A 13,851-nucleotide genomic window follows, 5' to 3' on the forward strand; every position below is an offset into this window, starting at 1 on the left:
TTTCTAAATTAAATGTATTTAAAGAATTTAAGACATCGCCATTAACATATAATAGTTAGTTTTTAGAATATTAGCTAGTGATTCTAATTTTTTTTCGCGTAACAATATCTTTAGACTGTTATAAGAAGAACAGTTACATTTACTATTATACGTGATATATTATAAAAGTTAGAAGGCTGTAATATATCTACTAAATTAGAAATATTATGGGAGTAATTAACCGCATTAAATTTATGACTGTTATAACAAAGCCAAAGGATCAATATTTGTGAAAGGCTTCCTGTAAATAAAAGGGTTTTCGAGGTTGAAACTAATACCTACTCAAGACTAACAAAATGTAAAAATGAAAAATCTGTCACCTATTTTTTCATCAAAAATATCACAGAAAAGTAAATTATTACGTAAGTATGAGTTTAAAAAAACAACGTGCAGTGTGACTAGTAAATGAAAAATGATGTAATTAATTAAATCCATTTACATAAACATACTGTTGGTGCTAAACAATTTGAACCTGGTAACACACAAAAAGTATATTGATTTTGGACCAGATAGTATTTTTTTTGCATAAAAAGGACATTGATAGAAAAAAATTAAATGTTAAATTGTCATTAATATTTTCAACAGCTGTACTGTAAAGTAAAATTATTATTACTAAATATTAAGCTGCCTATTCATAATGAATTCTCATAATACTTATATCCAAGAAATCGATATGCCAAAGCCTAACTCCGCGTTATAAAAATATACATATCCGTCTTCGTATCAAAAGCTTGCCATTTATCAAATACTTCACTTATCTATCGAAATCTTTTACGATTAATTCATTTTTGAAAAAGTTGCCATTTCATAAGGATTATACAAATTCGAAATGCTTTTATAAATATGATAATGTAATTCAAGTTACCGCTGAATTGCTGCGGTCTTTCAAAGTAAAAAAGTTTAAGTACTCCTAAGAGCCACTTAATCTAAAACTAAAAAAAAAGCTTATAATAGTGACCTTTAGGATTCGTGTAAGAGAGCACAAGGCAAGAAATGAAACTCCATATATTATTCAATCATTTACTATAATAATAAGCACCAAACCAAGTTTGGAATGTTGTGTATTGCACCAAACATAATCCGATCTTTGAGTTACATGATATACATTTCGAATGGAGGTTCTGAAATAAATTTGGCTGCGAAATAATAAAGGCCACCATTACTCTTAATTTTACCTCACGAAAATGTTAAGCGAACGTCAAACGTATTTGACACATTGAACGCAATAAAGAATTTATTATCTGTATCATTCACAAATTAGTCCCCTTTGACCCCTTCATAAACAGAGTGAAGTGTTTAAAAAGGATACTTTTCGTGAGGTATTCAAATCGGCTAATTTATAAAATTTTATAATTTCACTACATAATATTATTATGAGCAAAACAAAACTATCATAAAATAAACTTAATGAAAAACAATTACCAAAATTATATATTAAAAGTTATTTTTGTATTTTCTTTTTTAATCACATTATACATATATATTCGCCATTAAAATATTTTAAAATAATTATTTTTCATTAAATTAATAAATACCATCACACAATACAATCAATAAGACAGCTGGATATTACAAGTCTATTAGAAAAACTGTTTTTAACCGACAGTAAAACCGGCATACCATTCGACATGTAATTCATTTGTGTATCTATATTTGATATTCTGTATTTTTATATAAACATCTTGCTAACCCCATACAACTGTCACTCAAATTTTTTTTTCTATTTGCGCCTTGTAAACAATGAGAATAGAATAATGTGCAAAACCATAGACTTGTAATACGCAACTAAATGGTTTGTACAAATAGTGACTTCATTGTGCAAAACATCCTTTTAATGATTTTAACTACAATTTAATCATATTTTTATATATATGTAACTATCAAAGAGTTGGATTTAAGTCGTTTACCGTAAAATAATGTAACAAACTATATTTAAGACATATTTATCTTTGATAAAATGGTCACACTGTGTCCACTACACTGTTGGCAATAAGTGCATACTGACAGGAATCAAATCTGTGATTGCCTATATTATAAATGTAGAAAAAAAAACTGCTAATGTTGCCATTAAAAAAAATATAATTATTATAAGTTTCTCTATATTGTATGATAAATTGTAGTCGAAATCACTCAGTCTTCACAGAAGATCACATCATACGGAATTCGATATGGTTTTGTACTGCACCATTTATCACAAAAAAAAACTGAAAATTGCAGATTCTAATTTATTAAATAGACACATTTCGTTTAAGTTATTTTAACTAAATTACCCCACAAATAAAAATGTAATAAATTATGTTTCATTTGATCACTAAACTAACTTAATATATACAGTACAAAACCACCGATTAATCTCAAGAATTACAATCACTTGCCGCCCACATGGTACTTTGGGCGGTTAAAACATTTAGTTTTGTCCATTACTTGATAGACACTAAAAGTATCATGTAAGCGGTCGACAGTGCTTAAAACCATTATTCAACTTAGAACGTGAAGCTACCTAAATAAATACTTAATATCATAGAACAAGTGTTACATAGAATTAAACAGGATTTTTTATTCCATTCCACTGTAAGCCGCTCGAAACATTCCAAGACTTCCTGACGAATTTGAAGAAAAAAAAAGAGATATTATGGCTTTATGGCTAAATTTCTAAATATCTGCCGTGCTCGTGGTATAGAATATAACATTTCAAATTCCTAGCCGTTGAATTCGTATAAGTTTTCTACGTCTCTCTAGAACGATAAGCATTCTTCAATAAGATACCTTTTATGGAAGTATGGAGAATAGCTGACAGCCTCTCGTATCGAGTAAGCGGGAAGTCGTGTGGTAAAGCGACGGGACGCGAACGTCCTGCCTTCCTTGAGTACACTTGCCGCACTCTACCTATAATATTATTAAGGAACTAATGAGATAAGAAATAGCTCTTCTTTAACCTTAATACAGAAATAATACGTAACAAAGAGTAAAATATTGTACGTGTAAAAAAAGCGTAATAAGCGTAATTAAACGTAAAAAAAATTTTGAAGTTATACTTCTTTAGGTTCGTTATGAAAAATTGATGAGAGTGAAATTTTACGATGCGCGCGCACCTGAGACACAAAGTTGTCAGTGTGATTATAGCCGGCGCGAGCGAGATGGGAATAAGACAATCTACAAGTAAAAAGAAATAGAATATGCGTTAAGTTAGCAGCTATGCCAAGAATTTTGAATGACCATAATGACCTTTGTCGCTTTTAAACAAATAAAGGAGTTTTAATTATTTTTTCAAAGAAATTTAGCAATGCTTTTTCACAAAGACCTATTGTTACTTAGTTAAAAGGATATGAAACATACCTAGTTATTAAATTGAATGAATAATATAATAAAATAATAAATAATAATAATTATTATTAATTAATTAATAATTGAATAATATACTAAATATTATTAAATTATTAACGTTAAATTTATTATTAATTATTTAATATTTAAAAAAAATAAAGAAAGCCAAAGAAGTATAACTTCTTACGCGCGTACACGCACACTTTTTTTTTAATGCGCTAAGCGGAATAAACATGCGAAAGTTAAAAAAACAAGTTTTAGACAGCTTTAAGGGCAATTAAAATTAACCGAACATAATTCTCTGATAAAATTCGTTGCCATAATTTACCTGCGTAACTAGCACTCGGACGAGTTCAGATCGACAGTAGGCGGTGGTCTTTTATTGCGCGTGAGTCGATCCAGTTCCGCTGCGGCGTCAGACCTAGCAGCAGCTGAGACTGCGCCCGGTGAGACGTCTGCGCGTGCGCCGGGCGAGCCCGTCTTCTTGTATAGCAGGGAGTTAAAGAAATTGGCTAGAACACCCTCGTTGCCTGGTGTACCGCCGCCCATACCGATTTTTGTGCCGTCAAGCTAGCAACATATTATTAAATTAAATATTTTTAGCAATAGCACTTGATAGTCTCTACTAAGCCTGCTGCTCTATTATATTATTTTATTTCAATATTATAAGTGCTACGTAACAAAGCATAAAAAATTGTAACTATACGATAGGAATAAACATAAAAATTTTCAAAAAATCGTTAAACTATTTAACTTAATATAAACGCAAATTATTTTAAAGTAAGAAGATTCTTTTATAAATAATCACCACCAATTTACAAATAAAAATAAACTAGTACACATTAAGCAAGGCTGCGGTTTCTCAAAATAAATTATAATTTTTAAAAGTCAATATTAAAATATCAGGTCTACGCATGTACTTTTAAAAGATCCAAAAAAAATCTCGTAAATATCGTGCCGGGAACAAAATTACCTGCGCGGCGGTCCTTTGCGCAGTCCTAAGCGGGGAGTCAGCTCGAGGTGCAGCTGCTCCAGCTAACAACGCTGACTGCTGTCGTTGGAGGAATGTCTGCTCATCCTCTGACGTTATCTCTGCTTCTCGGAGACCACCGCTCTGTAAGTGTTTGATCAATGATAATTGTTTAATCTATTTAGTCTTGAAGTTGTTAGCAACTGCTCGGTGTTTCAATAGATTAGACAAGTAGAAAAGAGGACATAGTTGTCGTTGCTAGTATATGGTAAGTCTATTTTTATTAATTTGTGAAAAAAAAATAGAACTACGATGTTAAGTTCTGCGAGTGCTTACTTTTTCAAAAGGGTTCAAAATAGTTTAAACGCTTAGTTAAAAGTAATATGAAATTAGAATGTGGATATTGTTAATAAATGTTTCGATCACCAGAGATTGATTACGAATATTGTAAGAACATATTTCTGGATTTAAAAAAAAACACTCTTCTTTGTTCCCTGCAAACAACCTACTATTTATAGTCTAGAGAAAAATACTATGTTTTTTTCTGAAAATACTTGAATGTGTCTTAAAGAAACAGAAGTTATATAATCCTAGCAAATTAAAGACACTGAACCGTGGGGCTAAAAATAACAAAGCGTATTTAAATATGCAGTGTATTTTATTTACCTTCCTAGTAGCGGGTTGTACGATGATATTTCTGTAGTAGTCGTCCGGTGTGCACGACTGTATGTTTTCATGTAATATACTAATTTTCTTCATACTATCCCAGCCAGCAGGTCTAAAATTAATTTAAAACTATATCACTAGGTGAACTTTGTACCTCCTACATATATTAGCCTCTTAAACTTAATAATTTTTTTTTAAACAGACCAATGAGATCGGATCTCATACTACAGCAATGAAACAAATTTCTGAAGGCTATAAATTTATAACAACCAAGTGACAATTTTATATTTCTAAAAAGACAACAAATATTTCCCAACTAAAAACAGTTTTTATTGGAAAATGGAGTATTTTTTTACTTATTTATTTATGTTTCCCTTTCGTTTAAACTTTCCCTGAACTTCAACAAATATTTCAAGAACAGAATTAGCCAAATCGGTCCAGCCATTCTCAAGTCAAACGAACAGCAATTCATTTATATATATATAGTAGATACAACCAAATAACAAAAGAAACATTCATTGTTATTCAGTTCAATAATGCACCTGCTTCAATATTTATATTTTTATTTTCGACGTGTTTTCTGGAACACATGGAAAATGAATATAACATTTTGTAGTTTTTTTCTAAAAAAGTAATCTTTTAAACTTTAATAGTCAAATTGTTAACTTCTAGTTCACTTATTTTCATTATCTTTGGTTTTTCTTAACCAAAATCTGTGGAATATTTTTAATCTATAAAAAAATAATTTTGAACTCACATGAGAACCGCGTCCTTTTCCACAATAAGCGCCGGTGTGCGGAAAGGCAGGCCATATATCCGATGCGTCAAATACTTGTAAAGCAGATCACAATTCTTATCTTCCTTAGCGCTGGTGTAGAACAGGGCAGCGCCATATTGGAGGCAGAACCGCCTGATCCACTGCTGCATGAAGTCGAAGTGCTCGTCCCGGTAGTCGTGCTCTTTCTCTAGGGTGCTCATGTAGTCAGTCTAAAAATAAGCATGTGGAAAAAATTATATTTTTTTTGCATAAAAAGCCTCAGTTAAATTAAGTTCAAAACGGCGCGAGCGTGATAGAGACAAAACATTGGGAGTGCTATGATTCATAATTATTCGTCAATACATAAAGGTGTTTCTTAAAGAAACACCTAGTATTTACACATATAGTATTTATTTTTGATACATAAAGGTGTTTCTTAAAGAAACACCTTTATGTATCAAAAATAAATACTATATTTTGTAATTACAGATATGGGGCCGTTTAAGTATTACGTAAGCAGATTTACTGCATTTATATCCACCCCCCCCCCCCCCCTCCCCCATCATCTTGACAACAAAAGTAAGCAAAGCTCTCAAAAATTTTAGTACATAAACGTATTAATTTTTTGTAGGAATCCGCGCATTTCGTTTCCAAGCATAATTCCAATAATATGTGTAAAAAAGTAAATAATTACTATTGACGTAATCACCAAATAAGAAAATCAAAGACCCCCCTCCCCCTATAGTGCCGATCAAATAGTTTTTACTTCGGTCAAGCGTAAAAGCATTGAAGCAAATACATTTATATATACAACATTTTAGCAGAATTAGCTCCTGTTTATTTTGAAATGGCAATATTCAAAAGTCTCACCTTTGTAACCACAACAACAATATCCAAACCGAGGTTGGTGGTAAGGACCTTCTCAGGCAGGGTATTGTCTTCATCATCACTATCGAGGTCATCTGATAGGTTCCGCGAAGACCGCTTCATTGGCGAAGACGCTGGTTCCAGTTCATCCCCTGGTTCAGTATATCTGAGCCATTTTTGAACTTGCTGCTTTATACTTTGATGCTTTTGTTCTAAAAAAAAAAAATTATAATAAAGAATAGAAATTATAACTTATTGTAGTTTATGATTTGTTTACGGGTGTTTTGATCAGAGCCATCGCTTTCAATATTTTTTTATTGGCCCCTCTGAGATCTAAAAGCATCCCTTGAAATAAAATTATATATTTAAATTTCAAACCCAGTTTTTGTCCAGATCGAACTATTCTAAAACCGCGCCTAGGGTAGTACTCGATTGAGAAAAGGAAAAGTATGGTGATTGCAGGTACTTTCAAGAGTACCCAAGATATTACTCGCGATATCTATTTAATAAAGATATTTTTTATTTATTATTGTTACGATGCCGGTGAAGAATATTGTTAATACTGTATCAATCAATTAAATTTCGTTATAAAAAATTCTAATAACATTTTAGTCATTTAGTACACATAGTAGATTATTAAACTATATTCTTTAAACACAATATATTTAAAATGATAACTTCTGTCTATTAAAACGGTGCCTCGATCAGAGTTCACAGCTGTGACTAAGGAAATTTGTTCACCTGTTCATTTTTAAATTCGGTGGTAAATTAAATATCAGTTCTAAGAAATTAAAATGTACTGTCAGAAGTTTTAGCTGATTTTACATATACAAGATGTAATCATTTATTACGGTGTTAACTGTTAGGACTGATTATGTATGATGATTCAGACGTTCGCACATCTCTGTCCAAGACAGATCGCGCATAATGAATGAATTATGACTCACAGCTTAGCACGTAAGATTGTTATTATTATTACTTGCAAAAGCTTACTACGCTTTAATAAATATAGGAACCCATTGTAATACCCTGTCTAATCATCATTTATTTTTTAGTACAACCAACAAATGTATACCACAATTGAAAATACTTAATTAAATTTTCGTCCATAGTAATAGCGTATGTTAAGGTAAATTTTATAATAGACATCTAATTTTGAATTAGACTTGCTTTCACAGTCATATTACATCTACTATGCGTTTCCATATAACAATAGAGATTAAAAACAAGTAATATAAAAATGAAAATATTTAAAATATTGAGGCAAGTTATTATTTAATATTGGAGAACTTTTATAATGATGACATAAGCTAAATAAAATGCAAATAAACAACCGTTTTCCATTCTAATCTTTAAATATTCTTTAGAAGAACCTGTTCCTCAATTTAGAATAAATTATCATAATATTAAATAAAACAATTCCATCATAAAAATAGGACCATTCAAAAATGTAAATAAACTTGATTCTCACGACTTAGTTGTGAATGAAATATAATACTGATTAAGTTTCACGTGATAACATTTCTTTAAGAATTTTGATTTTATGACATTAACATTGTTTTTGGTTTAGGCTAATACTTAGCATTCAATAAAACTTCTTCAAGTTGAGCGCTAAATATGACTCTTAAGTGGAAATATAAGTCCAAGCTCCATAAGTCGAAATCTCCCACAACTAAAAAAAAATTGTTCCCGGACGGGAACGTCAAGCCCAAAAACCTTAATTACTCGAAATCTTTAATCTCTCTATTTGTGGAAATAATCAGTGGATCTCTGTATCTCGAACATAGCAGATGTTTTCTTTTACATATATAAATCGGTAATTTGAAACTTATTAGGTCTATAGTTAAAAAAATAAGTAATCGTAAGAATAAATCTTAATAAAAAGTCGAATCAAGCCTCCGCTTAAGTCAAAATGCTCCATAAGTCGAAAACTTTTTAACTCGATTTTTTGGCGTCTGCCTTGATGTTTGACTTATAGAGGTACTACGTAAAATGGGACTCTTACTTAAAGCCAAGTCTCGTCTGTAAATCTCTCTCTCCAAATAAGGTGGTTTTGTTGCAGCTGATAAATTAAAGAATACATCGAAACAAATCAACCAATAAAATAATAAGAAATATATATTTAATACACACGCGATTGTATACTAATATCACATCTGAATAAAAACGAAATACACGTTAGAAAAATTTTAATGCATATAATTTCGACTCGGAAATATATGAGCTCTATAAACCCAACTGCAGTTTACACTCCAGGAATCCAAGAAACGATGTCCAAGCATGAATATTTACACTCGGCAAATTGTGAGTCAATATCATTTAGATACACGAAAATCGTATCACGGAAGACCGATTGTAACAGTAACAACAAAATACGAAAGATATTTTATCTACCTGACACACTTTAATACAATACAGTACTTTCACGAATTAATTGTTTTAGCTAGCATGTTGCATTGTGATATAATAAAGAAAGCTGTTATCAATGGGGTGATTGTAATGTGACCAATTTTATATTCAGACTTGAAAAAATTACAAATGTTGACGGCTCATTGGTCTAGTGGTTAGTACCCCTGACTGCGAATCCATGGGTCCCGGGTTCGATCCCCGGCTGAGACGGACATCGATGTGATGAGCATTTGGTGTTGTGCTTAGGTCTTGGGTGTTTAAATATGTATTTATATGTCTATCTATCTATAATATGTATGTATATCCGTTGCCTAGTACCCATAACACAAGCTTCACCAGCTCAGCATGGGACTAGGTCAATTGGTGTGAATTGTCCAATGAAAAAAATAAAAAAAAAATCTATTAATATTTTAAAAAATCTGAAACGACACAACCGATTTTTAGCAACTTTTACAAGTAAGTCTATTTAATATTAGGTATATTCATATCTCTAGCTGATAAGTGTCCCGATCCAGGTTTTTTTTCTAGTTTTTATTTATTAGGAATGACTAACATTAAAATACAATTTCACACAGCCATCATATATTTTATTTTTTCTTTTATTACAGTACCTACGTTTTAAACCCAATTGTGTTGGTTATTTTGTAGAAACTATGTTAATTTAAAGAAGAGCGAGGCTTCCCTGTCACAGGTCTCTGACTTACTAGTGAGGCCTCAATCTGAATTCTTTTATATAATATAGCTAAACAAATAAAGTTTTTTTTTTTTAACAATAGAATTAACGCGACACGGCCTAGTACTGAATAAAATAACGATTTCTTAAGATTCATAGATATTTTTTTTACTACTTTAGAGCTCAACTCTTCATATAGCTCAAAAGTTTCTCAGCTAACCTAGAACAGTTATTGATGCAACTTGATTGTTAATGGGCTATTTGAAAATGTATATTTCAGTTTTAAATATGTTTTGAAAACTTACCGTCTTTCCTTAACAGTTTCCTAGTAATTTCATCGTCAAACCTATCATTTAAGTTTCTAAAGTGATTTTTTTTTAATATTAAAAATTATGTACGTTACATAGTGCATAATATTTAGAACGGCTAACATGGGGCATGGCAAAAAAGGTGGGAAACACTGATTTAGAGGATCATCTCCTACATGTAAAAGAAGGATTATAGACCCGTCAATCTAACTGTTGCATAAACAATACGTGCTCAGAATAGGAAAACTTGAGTATAAAAGTGTACGCCATAATTGTGTGAAACAATCAGCCTTACGAATAGCATTAACATGTTTCCATCTCTTTCTTCCGATCAAATGCACGGAGCTTATAAATTAGAAAATTTAAATACATGAGTGTTGACACAAAGCTACGTACTGAGAAATATCTCCAAATACTCGTGATGACATAACATTTTCTTTTTAATGATAATTTTACGATTATAATAATTCGGTATAAATTCTTTGTTATAACTATGTTAGGCTCCTCTAATAGATGCTTTTTGGAAATTCCATCTCACAGCTCATCCTTTTAAGGCAATCTGCCATTAGGTTGTGGAATACGCTGCCCAACTCAACTTCTAACCTCTTTAAAGTTCTACATAAACATTTCTTAACCAAATCCTAACCGGCTCAATCGTCACTTTAATAATTCTTGTATTTCTTATTCTTTTGTATTTGTAATTCATGAATCCCTGAGATTAGCTTTTAGTTTATTTTATTATTTTTTTGTATTATTATAGATTCAGTTTAATTAACTATATAATTAATTCTATAATTTTTCATTTTTACTTGTAATTTTGTTTTTGTTGATTTGGTTCACTTCTTTCACATTACCCTTAATATTTATTTATTTTCCTAACTAGGTTATTATAAGGTCGCCCGTTGCATCCCTTATAATTTTTAGGTCATTTTTATTTAAATGTAACGAAGTATAAATACATAAAATAATTAAAAATTAATGCTTTCGAAACTTTACAAGAATTGACTCTGACCTGCGAAGGTACTTAAGAGTAACGGATGTTTCTCTTATGTTTTCATAAATCAAGAAATTATCTACTCAGGCCTATGCCTATAGTTACGCCGTTCATTATATTATTTAATTTCTCATGTTGAATGACACAGTACTGTTAGTTATAAAACACAAACCACTTATACCTGCACAAACGATATAAGATTTCCTTTAAAATTAAATAAACATTAACGAGTTCAGTTAGCACCTACGACACTGTGGGTCAAAGCCAGCTGTTTAAATCGATTGTATAATGGTGACGTCACACGTGAGTCACCGCAACAAATAAACAGAGCTTAAAGAGCTTCATGCATTCGCGTGATATCGATAAGCTAAGGAGACTGGGGTTGGGGATTGCTAGGTATTTTCATCTAAGTAAAAATGTTGAAAAACATATTTATTTTAAAAACGTACTAACAATTTATGTATGAGCAAATTGTTGCTAGTTAAGAAAGGAGGTTATTAAAACGATGCGATTTTTGTCCGCAATACAACTTGTTAGCCTTCAAAAACCCTTCGATACAAGTTTTATAAATAAGAAGTTTTTCTATGGATAGATTGTTAAATTCAAGAAATAATCGAATAGGTTCCGTGGCTTACTGGTTAAGGCACATGGTGTATAACTGGGATGCCGTGTGTTCTATTCTCGGAGAAATAATACGGGTAAAGCCCGTACTAGCCATACAAAATTATCAATGCCATCGAAGGAATATGTGACTTCAAATTAGGACCTTGATCTAAACGTTTCGTCGCTTGAACGTTGTTCTGTTATTTGGTAACGTGTTCTATGAATTCTCAGTTGCCTACTGGTATATAATTAGGATGCAGTTATGCGTCATATCTACATTAACGGCGACCGCTATCGATCATTTACACGACAACAATAAATGGACTGTTGTCTTGTGTATATATACTCTCTTTTTTTACTTTCAAAGATTACTTAATTATAAATCTGAAGAGTTTGTTCAGATTGCTTATTCCATTTGTTCAAATTAAAAAAAAATTGTTTGTCATTAAGCAAAGGTTATTTAAAATCGCGCTAATATTGAATACGCGCGGGTGACACCGTGAAAATATGAATGTGCTTTAAAGGTGAATGAGATATTGAAATCATTGCTAATGAAAGATATGAAATTTTTAATAATAATTAACTGTTCCATAAATAAAATGCAAAAATGTAAGCAAAGGTGTCATTAACACAAGGCTATAAATCTTATTGATAATAATTCGACTCACATAGAAGGTTAAAATATCTAAATGGGAAGTTTTTTATTTATTATTGATACTTATTGTTTTAACCTTCTAAAAAACTTAATTTTGTTTACTTGAATTTAAATAATGCCATTTGGTATATAAAATAAACTACTGTGAGGTGACAACAATCTACCGTCATAATAATGCCCTCAATCATTTTTAGTTATATGTATTCAAGTAATAAATATACAAACCTGGTGTGAGGCCTAATTTTTCTATATGATCACCTAGCGCTGCAGCCCAGGTGTGAAGCTGGTCCATTATACCCCAAGGTGTGGTCATAGCCACCGTTAAGATGACTAGTGTGTGCGGGAATGTTTCTGTGTTCAATGCAAATTTGAGCAAATTTTTGTGCCCTGGGTCTCCATCTAATACCCATACACTAAGCCTTGTGTGGTCTGAAAACAATTTACATGCATTAGCGAGGTTAATGAGTTTACCATATACAAGTTATTAAAGGATAGTCAAATACTTTAATGAATGACCGACAAAGAACAGAACAATATTGTATGTTTTCAGTAAACGTGTGTGTGTGTATTGTCTAACTAAGACCAGCTTCTTAACAACTGGCGTACTGTGTAGAAAGTGACCTGGCTTTGTGAGTACCAATATGGTTATAGAAATTCTTTTATGATAACATTTGAAATAAAAAAAGATATTTTACATAGAGCATGTTAACCAACCATATCAATTATATCAGATAATCAATAAGGCCAACAAAATTTCAGTAAGAAATAAGGTTATCAAGTCAATTTAAAGATTTTGTGTTGTATATAAAGGACTACTGATATATTTTTTATAACTTACCATCTCTATATTCATCTCTTACATCTATATATGCATATTCGAGAGCTGAACCCTTCTTAGGGTCTTCTACACCTTGTAATTTAGCTATAAGTGTTGTTTTACCCGTCTCATTATCACCCAGAACTAATACATTCTTATTAGATGGTAATTTTGTGTTCCCTTGATTCTGAACTTCTTCTAAGATTGCAGACCTGTAAACCAACATTGTTTATATATGTACTTAAACATGCTATATGGAGAACACCATTGAGGTGGCACTTGTATGGCAATAGACGCTTTCCGTGATTATTTCACAAACAAAGGTAAAACGTCGCAGCTAGGTCACATATTTCTCAGGTACGACTCTTGACATCATAGGTGTGACACATTGGATTCCCTATATGGATGCTGCATGTAAGTTTTAAATGAACACCGAAAAGTTACCATAAATTATCCTTGCCGTCTCCATTGTCTTTCTTTTTAGATTTAAGCCCATTTACTTGGCCGTTTGTCTCCATTCTTCAGTTATGATAGAAGATAACAACGGCACAAGAGGCTTTTCTTTCGTTTTCGTTTCGGCCGTTCATACGTCACTCTTCCAGAGATGGGAGAACAGATTAAAAATATTATGTGTTTTTACTGCCATGTGTAAATAAAAACAGATAATTAATCAAGGATTACTATTACTGCAAACCTATTTATGGGAATACGAGCCGTTATATAAACTAGTTGTTGGTATTTATTCTTGAAAGCATACATTTTAATAATT

General features: G+C 31.4%; 1 protein-coding gene across 1 annotated transcript; it reads right to left on the reverse strand.

Annotated features, from left to right (window-relative positions):
• Window positions 1–1,045: 1,045 nt before the first annotated feature.
• On the reverse strand, window positions 1,046–13,711 carry LOC125050789 (cytoplasmic dynein 1 light intermediate chain 2). Its single transcript, XM_047650800.1, has 9 exons — window positions 13,527–13,711; window positions 13,104–13,294; window positions 12,491–12,694; window positions 6,627–6,835; window positions 5,757–5,986; window positions 5,000–5,111; window positions 4,337–4,477; window positions 3,692–3,933; window positions 1,046–2,925 (listed from the first exon to the last, which is right to left on the reverse strand). The coding sequence occupies exons 1-8, from the start codon at window positions 13,598–13,600 to the stop codon at window positions 3,700–3,702; spliced, it is 1,395 nt and encodes a 464-aa protein (XP_047506756.1). The 5' UTR covers window positions 13,601–13,711; the 3' UTR covers window positions 1,046–2,925; window positions 3,692–3,699.
• Window positions 13,712–13,851: the final 140 nt, after the last annotated feature.

Source organism: Pieris napi, chromosome 7, assembly GCF_905475465.1.
Source record: "Pieris napi chromosome 7, ilPieNapi1.2, whole genome shotgun sequence".
In the NCBI taxonomy this organism is placed as follows: domain Eukaryota; kingdom Metazoa; phylum Arthropoda; class Insecta; order Lepidoptera; family Pieridae; genus Pieris; species Pieris napi.

Coding starts and splice junctions, on each gene's coding strand:
- LOC125050789 (XM_047650800.1), bottom strand. CDS start 13,600: ATGGAGACAAACGGCCAAGTAAATGGGCTTAAATCTAAAAAGAAAGAC. Junction 6,836..12,490: donor AAAATTAGGCCTCACACCAG/GTTTGTATATTT, acceptor TTTTTTTTTTAG/AACAAAAGCATCAAAGTATA. Junction 3,934..4,336: donor CGCAAAGGACCGCCGCGCAG/GTAATTTTGTTC, acceptor ATATGTTGCTAG/CTTGACGGCACAAAAATCGG.